The sequence below is a fragment of the Neophocaena asiaeorientalis genome, unplaced genomic scaffold (genome assembly GCF_003031525.2).
Source record: "Neophocaena asiaeorientalis asiaeorientalis breed wild unplaced genomic scaffold, Neophocaena_asiaeorientalis_V1.1 scaffold689, whole genome shotgun sequence".
In the NCBI taxonomy this organism is placed as follows: domain Eukaryota; kingdom Metazoa; phylum Chordata; class Mammalia; order Artiodactyla; family Phocoenidae; genus Neophocaena; species Neophocaena asiaeorientalis.
In genome coordinates, this window is record NW_020175666.1 from 501438 (window position 1) to 521612 (window position 20175).

Here is a 20175-nt window from a genome sequence, read left to right on the forward strand (position 1 = left end):
TGCAGGGTGTGGGAAATAAACTTCACTAACATGTACTACACATAGATGCTTTTGACAGTTACTTTATTTAGTTTTGTAATAATCCTGTAAAATTGTACTGATGTTATACTCATTTTGCAGATGTAGGTGCCAAGGCCCAGAGAGGTTCAGTAATTGGCCGAGGTCACACAACTAGTTAGTGGCTGAGCCAGTGTTTAAACTTGGGACTCTCTGACTCTAAAGCCTATGCTCTGTCATCCACAGGTGTGCTTTAGTTTTATGGGGCAGTCACATCTACAGCCTAGTTGGATTTTAGCAAGTGAAAGCTGCTCTGCCTCATTCTCTTGCAGTTCCATTTGCCTCTGGGTCTTGATGCCTCCTATATCATCTCTAGTTCCAGGGAGTGGGGAGGGCAGCATCCCACATCAGAGCATGTCAGTGGTGGGCAGGTGCCCGGTGAATGGGGCCACTTGTGTAACTGCACGTTTATTAGGTCACAAGGCATCATTCAACCAAGATGGCCTTTGTCTGAATCCCCACAGGATGGTTTGGTCTCAATATCAGTATTGGAAATGTCAGTCTGGTAAACAGCCTTTAACAGGAAGGAGGGAGGCTGAGAACAAAGTCTCCTTCAAACAAAACTCTAGCCGACGGGAGTGAACAGAGTCAACATCTCACTTGCCTTAAATCCCCTGGAGTGGCTATGAAAGAGAGAGGACTTGCTGGATCGAAGAGAAAAAAACCTTTTGATTCATCTGAATTAATTTAGCATTTCCCAGGAGGGAGGACTCTGGCATTACCCGCCTGTTCCCCATGCCCTGCACACGAGCCCCAGCAATCCCGAAGGACAAAAGACTAGTCTATGGTGAGGGCGCCCACACTGCCCCTTTTAATTAAATCCATTTGTCCTGGGGGCAGCACTGAGCCCTGGGATGTCCAAGTGCTTTGATCTTTAACCCACACACGTCTGAAGGAGCGGGAAGCTGCTGCTCAGAGGTTGATGGCATCTTCTTATGACAGCACAGCTTGAGTTATGAGCTCTTGGAAATAGCAGACTCTGAAATCTGGGTGAAGAGTTTGGGACCCAGCTATATATTTACAAAGCTGTGTGTCAACGGGCATCACCCTCCACTTTGCCTTAAGCTCTTTGCCCTCATTTTTCGAAGGATCCACTAGAACAGCAATTTGAATGTATTGGGGAGTCAAAAGCAGAGGCTGCTCTGGATTGTAGGGTTTGACATTTAGCCTATTAAAGAAGGCTTCAAGATCCCTTCCAGATCCAGTTTTCTGTCCCATTTATATAAATGAGTCCCTCTCTCCCCGTCACTTTTTGGTCTGGAACAGACCAGCACCAACTGTCGAGAGTTCAGTGTGACACAGCGGAGCATCTCATTAGCAACTGTGCTGGCCAGGCACTGCTGGCTCCAGGCTGACTGCAGGTGGCAGACTGGTGCCATCCTGGGGAGACAAGTGGCAGCTGAGCAGAGAAGTTACTGCTCCATTTCTGAGCCACGCGGAGTTAATGATCCTCTAGTCCGACCCTCTCAGTTTAAAGATGAGGAAACTGAGGTCCAGAGAAGTTCAAGGTTACAAAGGGCATTAGTCCTAGAATCTAACTAGGAATCAGGGCCTTTGGTAGAAGCACTCCCCTGTTTACTGAAGAATTTCTCATCCACCTGCTTTGGGGACCAGGCTCCACAGAGCACGGACTGGGATTGGCCAGAGCACCAGTCCTCACTCTAATGCCGACTTGCTGTTGCTTCACCTCTCTGGTTCTCAGTGAAGGAGAACCCTGTAAAAGGGCAGGAATGAGGATCCATAAGGTCTGTCCTACCTATGTCACAGGTTTTCTTATTGTTAATAAGGAATAAATAGAACGTCAGATGGAAAAGTAAGGCAAAATCCATTAATTAAGAGAAAATGCCATATACATATAAAGCCTGATTATTCTTTGGGGGTCATATGAGTTGTTCGGTTTTACTTTTTCCTACAGATACTGGAGGCAGCCAATCAGGCCAGGCCAGAGGTGTGAGAGATACTCATCTCATTAGCATGGAAACCCCTCAGAGAAACTCAGTGCTTCCTGTAAGTCTGCAGGAAGAATGTGTGTGCACATTTGTGTGTGCACGTGTCTGTGCATATCTGGATGTGTCTTGGGTAGAAGGAATAGGGGGAGGGAAGACAAGGGCCCCTCTGCATTTTGGCTGATACAGGAAAAGGGATTGATGGGGCTGGGTAAAGGCCCACCTGTCAGCCACATCAAGGAGAGGCAGCGCCGTCCACTGCCACAGGCTCAAGCCTTCCGTGGTGGCAACATGCCAGATCATTCTGCTTTGTTCCTTCCCGGTTTTGTTCTCCACCAGCACCAAGGAGACATTTCCCTGCAGCACTCCACGGATGAGCCAGGACATTCGGAGCTGCAAGGGAGAGAAGAGCCAGAAGGACTAGGTGTTACTTACCTTCCTGGAATTCTCAAGGATTTTGCTGGAGACTAGCCAAGGTCTTCCCTGTGAGGAGAGCTGGTCACCCACAGCCTGATCTCACTCGCTGTCTCCCAAAGTGGCTTTCACCAAGGTTCAAGGAGGTGAGAGGGGGAAACTGATGGGCAATTTTGGAACTTTGTTCAGGTTGATGTCATCATCTTAAATTTCACAAGATTCTGCCTCTAAGGGTATATCGAGATCAATAGGGTATTAAATGAACTTCCTAAATAGGACCCAAAGATTATTGTCTGTGGCCCCAATTCACTTTGTGACCTTGGGCAAGTGATTTTGTGATTCAATTTCTTTTAGCGATTTAGGTATCACTGATTTTTATTCCTTCCCCAAAGAGTGTAATAATCTTATTTGAATGGTACCATGTCATGTCTTAGCTAACTGGAGACCCTATGACTTGATACCTGTGGTCACTGGTGGGCAAAAGTGAGATAAGAATCTACCTATAAAGATCTTTTAACGTGGTATCTTTCAGAATGAGGGCGCACACTTTGCCTAAAGCAAGATATAATTATATGTTTTCATTGTGTCTTTATTATAGGTTTCTATGGCATTGTACCCTAAGACACGTGAAAGGGAACTGGAACTAATCTATCTCAGAAAGTTTAAGTACAGTCATGCCCAGAGGCAGTATATACTATAAACAAGGTCTCTGGTCTTTGTGTTTAAAATAATAGAGGTTGTATGTTTGATAGACAATCTGTAAACAACATTTAAAACTTAGGACAACTACAGCATATCATTGTCCTAAATATTCCTGTTCAGATCCTGTAATAAAAATGGCTATTATAGAAAGGAAGATAAATTATGTCCTATGGCAACCTGGAGTTTTCATCAGCTATGATCCCTCCTTTTCTCTGATTCTCATTGTTTGAAGACATGCTTCTCTGTAAACCACTACTGCTTTTCTCCTAGACTCTAAACTCATGGTTGACTCACAATTTGATCGAGGAGGTTACGTACCATGAGGCACTGAAGCAGAAGACTCCCGGCTCTGTTGCATATCAACCCTTCACTAAGAAGGCCACCCCTGAGCCTGGTAAGCCTGGTCTATATAACCATATAACCTCTTCGCTTATACCTTTCCCATTTTCCCAAATCCAGTGTAGCAAATACTTGTCTCCACTGCATGTCCCAGGATAATCTCACAAATCTGTTAAATTTTTTCACTGGTCCCACTTGGCTTTCTTGAGCAGTCTGGATGCCATGACTGGAAATCTTAATCCTACTCTTGCTAACTAAACCCTCTCAGCCCTCAGCTCATTATCCTGCAGCGAACAGCTTGGGACAATGCTTGCTACGTGCTTTTTCTCCTTTTGCTCCCTGGCCACAGAATATTGCTGATTTGGACTGTTGAACCGTAATGTCCTGGATGGTTCATGTTCATGGTACTTATTCATCCACTGGTGATTTCCACAGTTGATTTCTTAACACACATAGCACAATGGGTGTTTCAAACTCTTCCTCAATCACTGATGCTGTCACCTCTTGGTCCCCAATTCCCGATCCATTATTTTGATTCCTATTTTACCGATAAAGATTTACTGTACCAGGTGCAATCTCCTTCAACCTCTTTTTTTTCCCCACAGCATAATTACCTATTTATCTACCTTCTCTCTTCCTTCCCTGTCTTATAGGAAGATGTGTCCTTCACTTTCTTCTAACCCCTTCTCTTTCCACCCTGCTACCCTCATCCTTGCTCTCAATAACAGCTCTTCCTTTCTTCAGCACCTTCAGAGTCTCTCTACTTTCTGGCTCCTCTATTTACAAACAAGATCAGGTTTCACCTATCCTGGAAAAATATTTTTTATTTGATCCTGCTAGCTCCTGTGGCTTGCACCCTATTTCTGTACCTCCATTCAGATGTTAACATTTGGATAACTGGTACATAAGCACTGCTTCTATTTCCTTGTTGCCCATTCTCTCTCTAAATTCCTTCAATCTGGCTTCTATCCTCATGACTCTAAAGTAACATTCACCACGTCCTCTATAACTTTCTCCTTGTACTCTTTCCATAGCCTCCCAAAGTGCCTCTCCCTATCCGTTCTTTCTCCCTTCTAAATTCTTCAGTATATCTCTGTCACATTTTCCTGTTTATCACTGCCATCTGTGACTCTGCAATGGTTTCTCACTCCCTAGCAATTAATATCAAGCCATTCACATTCCTCTGTAATCTAGACAAATCAACTTTCTAATCATTCAATGGACATTTATCAAGTACTTTTGCTGAGCCATATGTATCCTCCTAGGATGGTCAAAGAGCTCTAGAGTCTGAGAGATCTCGATTCAAAACTTGTTCTTGCCACTTTGGTCAATTTGAAGCCCAGTTCTCTATTCTCTAAGAAGGGAATTGTTTTATCTACCTTACAAGGTTATAGGGCCAATTAGATGAGATAATACATAGTGCAACAAAATATTAAAAAGGAATTTGGCTCAAGCCCTGAGGCAATAGATATTACATTTCAATGGGAAGTCTGACAGCATAGCGAGATACAGGGCTTTCAAGAGACGTGGATGAAAATAGGGTACACATTTCTTAATCCCTCAACCAGACTTTGGATATAAAAAAGTTGGTGGTTGACTCCAAAGAGAGTGTCTTGGGAAGGTGCTTCTGGTGTACCATGAGTTTCACCTCACTTCACCTTCCTGTGAAGAAGGCTCCCTTTTCATCCCAACTCAGGAGAGAGTGGTTTTAGTGCTACCCTAACAAGTACTCAATATTTACCCCCTGCAATTTGGGAGCACAGTGGATTAGTGTCAATCTCTCACCTGGAAAATCTAAAGTATGAACAAGAGGGTGGTTAGCTGCTTTGATGGCAGAACAAGGGAGAAGTGACAGTTTTGGGTGGCCTGCGCTCCCAGAGTTTGCTGGGGCAAAAAAAAATGCATGAGGGCTGCACATAAACTACACTAGAGGGGGCCCGTGTACAAAGGAGCCCATGTCAGTCGTTTTAGATCTTGCCTGCAAGGGCTGCTTGGAGGGGTAAATAGAACTCAGCAGAAGGAAGCTGCAGGTATCCTGAGATGCCCAAAGGCAGAGTAAGCAGTAAGTGACCAACTGGATGGGAGACACCTATGCCCTAGTCAAGGCAAAAGATTCCCAGCCGTAGTGGAGGGACTGGGGAAAAAGGTAGACCTCCAAACAAACCGCAAAAGTGCCCCCTGTGAGAAATAGTAAGTCTTAAATACTTGTCACATCTGGAGAATACCAACGCAGGTCACTACAACGGTCTGGGCCAAGTAAGAGCTTCCCTATTCTCCTTACCTCTTCTCCTTCCCTGCACTTAAGATCTTGAAGGGTCAGAAGTTAGCAAGAAGAGGAGGAGAGCTGGATGAAGAAGAAAGAGGCCGATGATCACCGTCTCCCAGATTCCAGGCTTTTAATCTGCAACAGGGCCGAGAGTGGTAGGTGGAGGGGAAAGGAAGAAGCCCTGACTCTAAGCAAGACAGAAGTTTTGACGGGATGGGAATTTTGATTTCTCAATACGCCTGTGTTTTGGGTTTTGAAGAGACTTTAGGTGTGTATTACCTTAGAGTGACCAGATAAGTCGTGGGAACTGCCAGAGTTTTCACCCAGGAGTCCATAGGTTGGGGCTAAAGGAGTGTGGGTTCCTAGATTCCCCCCACAGGTCTACATGCCAGATTTGCACCTGCCGTGCGTTTTTCTGCTTCTGTGCTTTTGATCCTTCCATTTCTTCTACCTCCTCTTTCCTTCTTGCCACTTAAAAAATAAATTTTTTTTTTTTTTTTTTTTTATGAGCCATTTCTTCTAATCTTAGAAATGACATCCCCCTTGTCTCAACTTTTATAACGGAGGCTGGTGGGTCCGTCACGGGGTGTAGCTCTGCTGCCTTGTCTTCCCTCCTACCCTCATCCCCCTTGGGCCACAAGTTGCTTCAAGGCAGAGACTGTCTTATTCACCTTGAATTCACAGTGGTTGTCAAGTGTAGGCACATGGTAGGAGCTGATCAATGTAAGAAGGAATAAAAATGTATACACACACAAGAAGACCCTCCTCTTTACCAGGTTCCCCTCTCAGGGACAGAAACCAGCTCTGCATCCCATGAAGCTCCTTAGCATTTGCCTGCATTCCAGGGGTCAGGTTCCCGGAAAGCGGGGAGGGTCTACCCACTTCACAGCCAACTGGCTGTAGGCAAACTGTATAGTTCTCAGTTGCTCTTAGGAAGCTACATTTGAAGTAGATTCTGCTAGTGGCATGAACATGTCGGTGAGATAGAGTCCTGTCTTCTACGATAGACACGGGGCCATAGACCAGTGACTGCTGAGTTTCTCCATCTTCCTGCGCTGTATTTTATGACAATAAGCCTGGGCAAGAGAGAACCGGGCTGGCTGCCAAGGGATGGTGCTTAGGATGGCATCCTTAGCTCCTTAAGAGGTCTACCGGGCTCCCTCTGGGTATCAGTCCTTGAGAGAGATGACCATCCATTCATTCAACAAATATTGATTGCATACCTACTCTGTGCTGTACATTATGCATGTCTTCCCTGCCCTCAAGGAGCTTATCGTCTAGTCAGGAAGTCTGAATTTAAATGAGTCATTGCAACTGTGCTGAGTACAGCAAAAGGGAAAGTAATCAGAGCCACTTGACAGTGAGGACATAGGACAGTCACGTCAAGACACTTGACATAAGATAGTCAGGATTTGGGTCAAGATGGCCACTTAATCCAGTTTAGTGCTATGAATAAATAGAAGAATTAAAAATTAACTTTCATCTTACAATATTACCACCTATTTAGGAAACATATATCTATAGCCAAGCTCAAGCCAAGGTGTGCACTGTCTGAGTTTCAGCAAAGTCTAGCTCTGGAAATGGATGCAAAAGGTTTGGAATAAGATTGCCTGCTGGCAGCCAGTGAGCAGCTAGCAAAGCATGCTTTTTGGCCATTTATGTTTTTCATCCACTGAGTCTTTGGTAAGATGTGAGGTAACCAGGCAGATGTTGTTCTTTCTCAAGATGTAGGCAGTGCAGAACCTAAAGCCTTTCACTTAACCATTTCTCACCTGTACTTAAACCCAGTGATTCCAGATTCTGCCTCTAAGAGTCAGTCAGTGCTTTGCTACTCAAGGAGGGCTCTTCAGGCTGGTGTCATCCATGTTGCCTGGGAACTCGTTAGAGATTCAGAATCTCTGGCCCGACCCCAGACCTACTGCATCAAAATCTGCAGAGAAGCATGGAACTAGAGAGCAGCCTCTAGGGCCTTGCCCCTCTGCTTCTATCACTCGTCCCACTGCCTTTCCAGAACATGCCAGAAGCAACTGTTCTTTGTATCAACATTCATTCTCAGGTGGCTTGTCAGACTATCCTTGTTTCCTTGCTTGTTGATAATGGGATAACTTGGTGTTTGTTCTCCAAGGCCAGAAAGAATTAACTGTATGAGTTTAAGCCAACCACTTACCCCTTCTGAACCTCTATTTTCTTATAGACAAACTTGTGATAATAACCATACCATCCCTGCTGGCCTTAAAAGTGCTTATAAAGATTGAGTGGGGCTTCCCTGGTGGCGCAGTGGCTGAGAGTCCGCCTGCTGATGCAGGGGGCACGGGTTCGGGCCCCGGTCCGGGAAGATCCCACATGCCGCGGAAACTAAAGAATGTGAAAGTAGAGCTCACATATAGTAAATGAAATGGTTAAACCTGTGGTTTTCAACATGCTTTGCAGATTAGGATCACCTGGGAAGCTTTCAGGACTACCCACATCTGGGCTTCACCCCCAGAGATTCTGATTTAATTGGCCTTGGGTAGGTCCTGGGCACTGACAGTTTTTCAAATCTCTCCAGGTGATTCTAAAGTGCAGCCTGGGCTGAGACCACTGGGAAGATGGGGCCACTTAGTGCAGGAAGCAGCCTGGCCTTCTCGATGAGGGGTCCATTTTCATCTTGGACTTTGAGTAAAAGGCAATCATTAAATAGCTAAAAAATGGCTTATGCTGTGCTCACCACCACCAAGGTATAGAAGGAGTGTTTTTCCTGCAGTGAGGGAGGACACAGTCCTCAGCAGAGGGTCTTCATGTGGCTGCCACACAATCCTTGGGCAAAGCCTGAGAATGACCTTGAGAGTGAGAGATCCGTGGGCTGAGGGTGAGCAGGGATGATCTGAGGATGCAAACAGGACCAGAACTATCATCTTGGACCTACAGGATAAGGTCCTCAACAATTTCTTCAATAGAAGAACTGGAGGACGGATATCAATTCTTACAGAATATCCCCTTATTAATTACTTGTATCTAAGTGTATAGAGCAACTATATGTGATTCCCAGAACAGATTGAAGGCTGAAGTCCTTTTTGAAGTCTTCCATTTTCTTTATATAGCCCTAGGTTAAATAACCCTTTTGATGTCATTATATGTGGATACTCAGATCAGGTAGACCTGGTTTGATCTTGACAGTCAAGTTCAGGTACCCAGAGTAGGCAAAAAACTCTCTTGGAATTTGATCTTAATGAGACCAATTTCTATCTGGGTGGCCTACAGGATAAAGCACTTCATTAATTGACTTGCTTTTTTTTAACATCTTTATTGGAGTATAATTGCTTTACAATGGTGTGTTAGTTTCTGTTGTATAACAAAGTCAATCAGCTATATGTATACATATATCCCCATATCCACTCCCTCTTGTGTCTCCCTCCCACCCTCCTTATCCCACCCCTCTAGGTGGTCAGAAAGCACTGAGCTGATCTCCCCGTGTGATACAGCTGCTTCCCACTAGCTATCTATTTTACATTTGGTAGTGTATATACGTCCATGCTACTCTCTCACTTCGTCCCAGCTTACCCTTCCCCTCCCCGTGTCCTCAAATCCATTCTCTACGTCTGTGTCTTTATTCCTGCATTAACTGACTTTTTATTGAATGTTAGAGAGCTATACTAGGCACTCGTACATGCTGTCTCATTTTACATTCACAACATCCCTTCCTGTACATACTATCATACCCATTTTTCGGATGTGGAATCTAAGGCTTAGAGAGGTTAAGTATGTCATGCATGGTCACTAAGCCCATATGCTGCAGACCTGGATTCCATACTAGGTTCTATGTTCCTTCTACCGTATCTATAGAGCTATACACATGTAACATATTATGGTAATACATAAATCTTTTGGGTGTGTCTTGTGAAGGTTTTCTAGATACTCGTTGCTCAGAGTGTGGTCTGTGGACCAGCAGTGTTGGCATGACTGGGAGTTTGTTAGAAATGTAGGGTCTCAGGCCTTACCCTTGACCTGCTGAATCAGAATTTATATTTTAATAAGATCTTATCATAGAAGCATCTTCATATTGGGGGAATTACCGAGATAGTGCATTTTAAACCATTTACAACCTTTGTTTCTGCCTCTGCCAGACAATTAATAGTCACAAATGTGTGTGTGTGTGTGTGTGTGTGTGTGTGTGTGTGTGTGTGTGGTGTACCTCAAATGTATTCACACAAATATGGGAAATCTTATACAAATCCTACATAACTTTTATGGGAAGTAACACTTGTCGGAACCTGTAACGATAAAATTTTTGATCCTTTCTAGACCCATTCTAATAGATATAGATCATAAGTGACAGCTTTTGACTAATAAACCCTTTTACATGCAGACAACAAATGAGACAACTGAAAAGAGACAACGCCAGGAGCACGCCACCAGCAATTGTATTTTCTGGCCCCAGCCCGCCCTTTCTGGGCCATTTTCCCCTCCCTCTTGGTGGGGCCCAATAGACTTTCCAATTATGTGCTACCAGTGTTTGTCATTTTATTAATTAAAGTTCTGTATGCAAAGCAGGAGCAGCCTCGTGGCCAGGCCTAATGCTATTATTTCTCTCACGGCCCTTTCCTCCTCCAGAGGTAATGACTGCAATTTTATGTCTAGAATATGCCCCCTGTTTGCTATGCATATCTTGTGGCAACTTCACAAGTTTCTCTTGAACCAATTAAAAAAAAATCAGTATGGAATTTAGGCTGAAGTTGGACAAAAGAGACTCAATGGTATCAAATAATGTCTACTAGCAGGCAGCACCCTCAAATATAGGAAATGCTATGAAGGGGAGGTGCTACATTTCTTTGAATTTCTGAAGGGCTACATGTATTCTAGCAGTAGAGACAAAACCAAGAATGGATGTTCTAGTGCGTATTTCACTTAAACAGAAGAAAACACATTTTAACAGACTTGAGATGCTCAGAAATGAGCTTGTTTGTGGCGGTGGGGTGGGTACTCCTTCGATATTCCCCACACTATGCGTCACCCAGCACTCACTGGATGGCCAGGATTGGGGATGTCGTCAAGGACATCCAAGCTTTGAATGGAGGTTAAAGCTTCTTCCCAATCTAAGATGCAACAGGGCTGTTAATTCTGGGTGTGAACTTGTAATTTTATTTAAATTAATTTTTATCGGAGTATAGCTGCTTTACAATGTTGTGTTAGTTTCTACTGCACAGCAAAATGAATCAGCTATACATATATGTATATCCCCTCTTTTTCCTTCCCATTTAGGTCACCACAGTGCATTAAGTAGAGTTCCCTGTGCTATACAGTATGTTCTCATTAGTTATCTATTTTATACATAGTATCAATAGTGTGTATATGTCAATCCCAATCTCCCAATTGCTCCCACCACCCCCCTTTCTCCCTTGGTTGAATTTGTAATTTTAAGAGGTCCTTGGTTTCAATGTGGTCTTATTAATTTTAACTGAGAGTACTGTTTCACTGCAAAACCCAGTGTTTTGTACACCATCTTCTAATTCACCCAGAAAAAATAAACACCAACTCTCTAGCTATAAATAGCCTAATGAAAAATCAACCTGACTCAGCAAGAAGCAGGCCAGATGTGGATTTCTGATAACAAGCAAATAAAATATGCTGGGAAATACTTGCAATTACGGAGGCTTAAGGATTCCTGGCCATGTAAGAGACTTAAAAGATTGAGATCCTTTCTGAAAACAGCACCCCATGTCTTTCCTGCTTTCTCAGGCATCACATTGAAGCCACAGAACACCCAGCCAGGGACATCCACATGCCCCCTTTGCAAAAACACAGCAAGAAAAGCAATGAAGATTATATATTTGTTGGACCCTGGCTGATGAAGTTACGAAGTTACGGGTATTTTTTCCCTTCTTTGGTATTTTCTTTCTTTTCTAAATTTTTTACAATGAACATCCATTACTTTTGGTAACTAGAACAAAATGAATAAATTTAGGGTAAAATCATATTTATGAAGAATGATATTGATCTAGGAAAATACAATAGTAAGTAATGAAGAAGACACAGAATGCTTATACGGTATGATACCAAATTTGTATAAACCCTTTATCTATCTATCCCTCTGCTCAAATCTACATTTATCTGCCTGGAAAGAAATTTACAAACATGGTAACAGGGGTTATCTTTGGAGGGTAAGACTGTGGGCAATTTCAATTTTCTTCTTTAGTTTTTCCTAATGTTCTACAATGAATGCAGAGCATTTCTGTAATCAGAAAAAACAATAAACGCTGCCTTAGAAAAGGCATCAAGGGAGGATTCCGATATCATTGGAAAGTGGGAGAAGAGAGTGCTGTCTTTTCACCGCTTTGGGGAGGATCAGGTTCTCTGGCCTGAACTGTGGGCTTTGCAAGGAAGACCAAGGGAAGGTGGGAGCTTCCGGGGGAACGAAGTGGGGTCATGCTGTGGCTCTGGAATCAGAAAGAACATTTCTGTCTTTATTTATGACATAATATCTCAGGGCCTCAGTCTTCATCTGTGAAATGGGGCCAACTGTACTCTCCTTATAGAGTCACTAGGAGACTTTAATAGGATTGTGTGATCCCAGTGCCCAGCTTACCAGATACATTTATCAATGTTAGTTCCTCTTCCTGTATTGGAAAAAGCAGGTAGGGAACAACGACAGAGATAAACAGCTCACAAAAAGCAGAATAGGACAGGATGAAGGATGCTGTATTAAAAATTTCAGTCCAGTGTTTTATATTCCAGGTTCCCTATAGAATTCTCTTTCCAGTCTTGTGGGAAGAAAACAATATTTTCTTTTGAGTTACATTGTAATGAGGTGATCTTGGGCAAACAATCTCCTCTGTGCCTCAGTTTCTCTGTAGGTGATAGAGATGATGCTGAGAAATAGCTTCGAAATCCTTTAGCTGGGGAACAGGATTGACTCTGTGAAATGAAATTCCTACAACCTTCACGAACAGCCATCAGAAAGAGAATGGACTCCAGGCACGCGAGTATCTGCAAGTCGCAAAGCCGCCTGGGGACTGTTTATGCCCTGACAGCTGGGGAGAGTGTGCTTTCGACAGGTTGGCCCGTGCATGTGGACCACACGAACGTGTTATAATGGTCACCACTAGTGGGAGCCACAAGGGGACGTATGATGAACAGGTGGACTTGGAATCGGACCCAAATCTCTGCCAAGTGCCCAGGAGGACTTTATTCGCACCCACGAGCCTCGACAGTAATTCTTCTATGCCTCAGTTTCATCATGTAATGGCTGAGGTATTAAGTTTGAATGACTCAAAGGTATTAAATTAATTATGTCTGACTGTAATTACAATGGCTGTTGATTACTTTAGCCCATTAGCATGTGTTCTGGCAGCATCAACCACATTACAGTAAGTGGTGACAGAATGCTAGGTTCCAGTGGCTTCCCAGCTCTAGGTACTGAGGTAAGAATTATTTTGACTCCAAATCTCAGTAGGGCTATATTTGTTGGACCCTCGAGAATCGATGAGGAGTCTCCTAGTTTGCGCTTATCCTGGATCAAGGTTATGCTCACGATTGAGAAGCTGTACAATTAATTAATTAATTATGATGCAGCAGCTTCATTGGGCACATCCCCCTGGTGCTAATACGAGGAACTATGCAAAGTAATGCTCCCAAGCCGTCTGCATGTTGCTAATTGACCCAGAGGAGAAATCAGAACGTCTGAATTTATGCCAGCAGTGGCTTGTTCACGCCTAGGCAGAGTAAGAAGAGGGATAATAATAATTTCTGCCGCTCATAAAATATTGTAGAGATTGCAAAGAGCTTTCCTATTTTCATCTGATCCTCGAGCAAGTAACACAGGCAGTTTTATTCCCAATTAGGGAGACTGACTGACTCGAGTGACCTAAGTCTAGTCCAGTGACCTTAGAGTGTTTGCAGGATTGGCTTTGGAGTTGGACAGACCTGTTTTGAATCCTGGCTCTGCCTTTCACTAGCAAGGGTGACTAGTAAGTTACTCAAGCTTTTGAAGCCCCAGATTCTGCATCAGTAAATGGGGGTAACAACTCCTCACAAGTCTGCTTTGTTAATAAGATAATGCAAGTGAGATGCTTAGCACAGTGCCAGACACACGGGCGGGGATCACTATTTAAAAAATATAGCAGTCCCCTTAATCAGCGGTTTCCCTTTCTGTAGTTTCAGTTACCTAAGGTCAACTGCAGTCCAAAAATACCAAACGGAAAATTCCAGAAATAAACAATTCATAAGTTTTAAATTCTGCACCGTTCTGAGTAGCAGAACAAAATGATGAAATCTCCTGCTGACCCGCTCTGTCGCGCCTGGGACATGAATCATCCTTTTGGCCAGTGTATCCATGCTGTATACACTACCCACCTGTCAGTACAGGATAAAACACAGTATACATGGGGTTTGGTACTATCTGTGGTTTCAGGCATCGACTGGGGGTCTTGGAACGTATCCTCCATTGATAAGGGGGGGCTACCGTACTCCTTTAGTTACTTTACAGTTATTAAGGGTCCCTCCCTTAGTCCCAGACTAAGGGAAGGTTTCTTTCTCCTACGAGTACAAAGATTTAGGGTGTTTGAGGGCTCTAGTTAAGAATTTTGGCTTGCTTTTTAACGTAACATAGCCAAGTGGTTCATAAGTAACTTGGAGACCAGGACCTGTTGTACTGAAAGTAAGTGTTCTTAACTTTTCTGCTGAATAAACACTAAAAAGATCCCAGATTCCTGCGGTCTGTCTCCTGCACGGCCGGTCACATGGTGTGTTTGAAATGAATACTCACTGGCTCCCTGCCTGAGTGAGGACCCTCTGTGCCCCTCCCTTCCTCAGTCCTCCCACCAGGCATCTGTGCGCCCATCCAACCCAGCCAAGTTCCACGCTGCCTTTCTGGTCCCATCCTGGCAGCTGCCATGTATCTCGTCCTGAGGGTGCCGCCCCTGACCAAGTTCTCCAGATTCAGGATAGAGCAGGCTCTGGCCTTTGATCTTAGACTCATCACAAAAGTAATAATAGTAGGGTTTCACTGGTGGCGCAGTGGTTGAGAGTCCGCCTGCCGATGCAGGGGACACGGGTTCGTGCACCGGTCAGGGAGGATCCCACATGCCGCGGAGCGGCTGGGCCCGTGAGCCATGGACGCTGGGCCTGCGCGTCCGGAGCCTGTGCTCCGCAACGGGAGAGGCCACAAAAGTGAGAGGCCCGCGTACCACACACACACACACACAAAAAGTAATAATAGTAATAGCAGCAGTGGAGGAGCAGAAACCACACTTATTAAGCATCTACCATGTGTCCAGATCCGGGCCGGGCACTCTTCTATCTTGGCTACTTGTTTCTCCCAACAGCCCTGCAGAGGATACTGAAGCTGAGAAGAGTGAGGTATTTGCACAAGGTCACCCTGCTAGAAAGTGGCAGGATTCCACCAAGGTCTGAATGACCTCAAGGTGCTGCTTCTCCTATCACGTCACACTGCCTTGGTGATGCTCCTTTCGTCCTGACCCCGAATGACCAGCTGGGTTCCTCTGGACATGGGAGATGTCACAACTCTCGGGCCATGGGGCAGGGGGGAGGCAGCTGCCTGGGGCCACCGCGCTGCTCTGACTCGCTTGAGATGTCAGCATCACCACATGGGAGCCAGAGGGGCCCTGTGCTTCCTGCTGGGCCCACCATGACGTCCTGGACAGAGATGGACAGCCCAGCTGGATGTCGCACAGGAAGCATGGAGTTCTATCCCTGCTTCTTCAAGGCTCCTCGAAGCCGAAGAGGAGGGGTGCAGAGAGTAGAGGGTGCACAAACAAGCCCTGGCAAGTCTAGCTGGATTCGCTCTTGATTTAAGCAAACACTGAAGCCTGGAGCTGTCCAAAGACGAGCGGGACTTGCCCGTGAGTCGGTGAGCGTTCTGTCACTGCAGTGGATGTCACAGCATTAGATGAGACGGGAGTTGGATATCCAGGCCTCAAACACGGTGCAAAGGTGCTCAGGCTCGTGGGAGGGGAGCTAGGGACGGTGTTGCCCCAGAATCCCCCCTAGCTTGGCACTGAGCCCTAACTGTTTACAAAGAGGGTTTCTGCAGCCACCACAAAGTGTTTGTGCAGCATTGCTTGGCCACACAAGGCAGATGCTGTCCTAGGTGGACTCTGGAAGAAACCGCTTGCTCTTCTACCAGTCAGCACTCAGCTGAGACACAGGGGAGGACAGTAAGTAGGGAGAAGGGAAGGCTGAAGTTTGCTTCTCCCCAGGTGGGCCCATGTTCTAGGCAGAATGCGGAATGAATCCAGGAAATGACAGCCTTACTCAGGATCCAGCTCGTGAAGCCTCTTGGGGTAGCTTCTCCTTCCTGATTTGCTAAAATAAGTGAGAGCACCTGGGGCTGAGAACAAGGCACATACAAGGTGAGTGGCAGTGTCACCTTGGTTGCTCAGGAATTAGACCCAGCAACTAGTCCCAGCTTGAGGAGAGGCAAAGCAGGTAACTAGTCCGCTACAAAATGGTATGAATTCCCTTCCTGCCTCTGGAGATGAGGAATCTATGGTGAGGTAGGGTGAGGCCTCTGGGTTAGGTGAGAGCCATGCTAGTCCTCAGGGATGCTTCTGAGGCCCACATCAACTCCCCAGAAACTGAGAAGGTACACCCACCATTGCCATTGGGGGCAGGGCAATGTGACAGAAAGAGCACGAGGCTTGAAGTCATAAGACCTGAGTTTGATCCTGATTTTGTATGGACTGGCTGTGCATCTCTGGGTACATTTCTTTCCTGTCCTGAACAGATGGAATGCTCCATTCAGCCCTGCATGAACCCTGACCCAGATCACGGGCGGGGCAGCCCCTGACACCTAGGATCTACTCCAGAAAGTGAGCTGCACAGAATATTCTTAGCGTCTTTAGCTCCTGCTTGTTGAGGGTTTGGTGGGGTTGACAAAGGAAGAGCCACTCAGGTTTTGCATTTTTTTCTACCTCAAGCCATCCTAGAGGAATTATTGTTACTCTTATTCTCCTTGTTTTGCCTTTCCAAGGGGGATTTTGCTATTGAATTTAATAAACTCTTAAAACACAGGAGTCACGAAGTTCCTGTCTTCTTCCATCTGGAAGTCCTGTTTGTCTGCCCGTGGGGAGGGAGTGAGGCCAGCTTGACCAAGCCCCATCAACACAGCCAGGACACTCACTGTGGGTTACACCGAGATGCTGGAGAATGCCCCGCCAGCCAAATCCCTGGGAAAGGATGGGCCCTGTGTCCAGGAATGGTCATCAGCAGCCCGGAAAGCCTTACAAAATCAACCAGAGTGCAATTCGCTGAACAACTCCCTCGCCTCCAGCCTTGGGGGCCCTGCCTGCATAGCGGGCTCCTCCTCAGCGGGCCTTTGAGCAGAACTTAACAGGTGGCAGAAGGCAATTCCAGATGCCAGCCTCCTCTCCCACGTTCCTCTGCCCACATTTGCTGGTTTTAATGACACGGAGCTGAGGTCTCCTTCCCTGCAGGCCAGATAGCCTATGCCAACATGGAGGAGGCCCTCTGGTCGCCTTCTGCTCCCATCTCAGCAGCTCCTAGCCGCTAATGAAAGCTTTTATCACCACAGGGCTGATGCCAGGAGTAGAAAGGACCGGCTGTGTGCCAGCCCTAGCGTGTGTGTGCCTGCGTGTTCGCACGTGTGTGCAGGGAGAGCTCAGAGGCGGCTGCAGCTTTGGCAAAATCAGAAGACCAGTAGCCAGGAACCGGCCTGCCCTAGGCTGTCATCACAAATTAAGTGGCTCACGTGCCGCTTCCTGTGTCCCTTTCATTCCTGCAGCTCATAGATGAAAAACTACTTCCATGTTTTGGAGCGGGGAGGAGATTGAGGGAAGCCCATTTCCCCGCCCGCCTCCCCAGCCTTGTTCTGTCCTGAGAACATGGCATAAACTATTCTAGTCACAGGCAGGCTATTCAAATAAAATAGAACTTCAAGCCACACTGGGCTTGTTGAGACATTCAGGCTTCTAGGATGTGTGAAAGGCAGGGGAGGGGTGGAGACGGCCCCTGCCACTCTCCCGTCCTTTTTAGTACCAGCAGCTGCAATGCTAAACACATCCCAGTGTGTCTCCCAGCCACAGCGGAGGCCAGCAGTTCTGACAGCAAGCGAGCGCAGGAAAGCCACCGTGAGGCTCTCCTCCCCAGAGACAACTTTAATTATTTGAACTGGAGCTCCGCAAAATAAAAATAAAATAAAATCGGACTATATCATAAGTGGTGCCTCACTTTCCCGCAGGGAATAGCTGGTGGTAGGTGGGCGGGGCAGGGCTGGGCGGAAATCTTTAAATATTCAAGCCCCTCGTGCAAGCGTGCAGGCCGGGGTGGATGCAGTGTGTGCACCGAGAGCAGACGGTGGAGAGAGGCGGCTGGCTGCGGTGCTGCAGGGGTCTGGAGGGAGGAGGCCGGAGCTGGAAGGCTTCTGAGTGCTCTGTAAGCTGGCTGGCACAAAGACACACCCTGGCTCTGTCTCCATCGTCGGTGGGCACCTGACCCGGCTCCACGCGGGCTCTGAGAGGTGCTCTCCCAGCCCCTTCTGTCTCTACCACGTCTGTCCCCCACCCTGTCATTTCTGCCCCCTTCTGTGACTCATCTTTCTAAAAGGCAAAGCACACCACATTCTTTGGAGTCCCAGGTAATGGAGGACAGCTCTCAGCATGGGCTCAGAATGAATTTCGGTCACAACTGGCAAGGACGCCTATGGCCAGTCACTCTTAAGTCTCAGTGTGCGTCCAAATCACCAAGTGTGGGGTTTGAAAATGCAGATCCCCGGGCCCCTGTCAGTTACATCATTCAGGATGTCTGGGGTGGGTCCCAAGAATCTGCATTTGTCATGTTTTCCAAGTGACCGCAGCTGGAGAAACCTAGGCCTACTAGTTCGCTTACAGCTAGATCTTCAAGGAAAGGCATTGAAGGCGACACCAATTCCCCTATGGAACCCACTGACGACTGTGGGGTTTCTTGGGGTATTCTGAGCTATCCTGCAATTACTTCAGCTCCCTGGAGGCCATGGACCAGGACTGTTAGAGTTTAGAGAAGATGCTCAGTGGTGGGTGTCAGCCTGGAGTTCAGCTCAGCCAGCCGCCTGCTCCCGTGGGCCCGCCCCTCATCAGAGACCTTCACCCCTGGCTCTATCCGGTGTCCGCCTTCCTGCACTAGGGCCCCACAGCCATCGGAGGCCTCTTTAGGGCTGGGGGGTTAACCTCACACAGTCTCACACAGCAATGCAACATCCGTTTCCCCGTCGCTGACAGCAGCCAGCCGGAGGGATGGAAATCAACTTCCTGCCTTCGGCATTTAGGATTCGAGTGAAATAGATGGCAGGGCTTACGAACCTGGAAATGCATATTTCTATCTTGGTCATTTATTTTTCTGATGAAAACATTTCCCCCAACGTTGGAAATTCAAAGACCCATCAGCCTGAGATGAATAGTCTGAAACCTGAATGCGAAATAACTGAGCTGATTGCGGACTGGACTCATTGCTTTCCCTTCACTCCTTGTGCTGAGCCAAGTTCTGGAAAAGGGCAGGAAATAACGGAAACCGCCCAGAACCAGCCGGAGGGATGGAAATCAACTTCCTGCCTTCGGCATTTAGGATTCGAGTGAAATAGATGGCAGGGCTTACGAACCTGGAAATGCATATTTCTATCTTGGTCATTTATTTTTCTGATGAAAACATTTCCCCCAACGTTGGAAATTCAAAGACCCATCAGCCTGAGATGAATAGTCTGAAACCTGAATGCGAAATAACTGAGCTGATTGCGGACTGGACTCATTGCTTTCCCTTCACTCCTTGTGCTGAGCCAAGTTCTGGAAAAGGGCAGGAAATAACGGAAACCGCCCAGAGCAAATGTGACTGGAGGAATCATAGAACAGGCCAGTAAAACAAAACACCTGTTTAAGCTATTGATCAACCCAAAGGTTATCAGAGAAATGATGAAGTATTAGAAAAATACCAGTTTTACCTTGACATTTCTTTTTCTGAAATCAGCCTCATATTAAATCCAGTGAAGAATAAATTCAAAGATGAAATGCTTTTAAGGATCCCCCTCACCTCTCAGATGGGCCAACCAACTCTCCTCATTTAGATTTCCTCTTAAGAAGCCTCCCTTTCTAGGTGCTGCTCTGTGGCACCCGAGAAATATCAATGAGGACTGAGTAAGTCCATCATCTGCACCGGAAAGCGTGGTTTCTCAAATACGATTTAACATAATGACTCTATTTATTTGTGCCCTGACTTCTTCAAGAAAGGATTTAAGGTGGCTCACAGAGATACACAAAACCTAGTCAGATAACATAAACTAGGAGAGGGTAAGGAAGATGGGGCAAACGTAGAGTTATAAAATTGAACCAGGAGTAAGGCTGCTACAAACTACACATCATGAACCCCTATTTGCCTACTGGGTAAAGCCTCAGATTTAATCTGACCATTCTTCTGATTAAGAAAAAAAATCATTGATACATCTTTTCCATTCTTTTTTTTTTATGTTTGTGG

General features: G+C 46.0%; 1 protein-coding gene across 1 annotated transcript in view; it reads right to left on the bottom strand.

The window, feature by feature from the left end:
* ALK (ALK receptor tyrosine kinase) overlaps positions 1-20175 on the bottom strand; it is a 714463-nt gene that overhangs the window by 88392 nt on the left and 605896 nt on the right. Inside the window, exon 10 of the mRNA XM_024731532.1 lies at positions 2227-2396. Coding sequence (XP_024587300.1) covers positions 2227-2396 — 170 coding nt within the window. The remainder of the gene's footprint in view (positions 1-2226; positions 2397-20175) is intronic.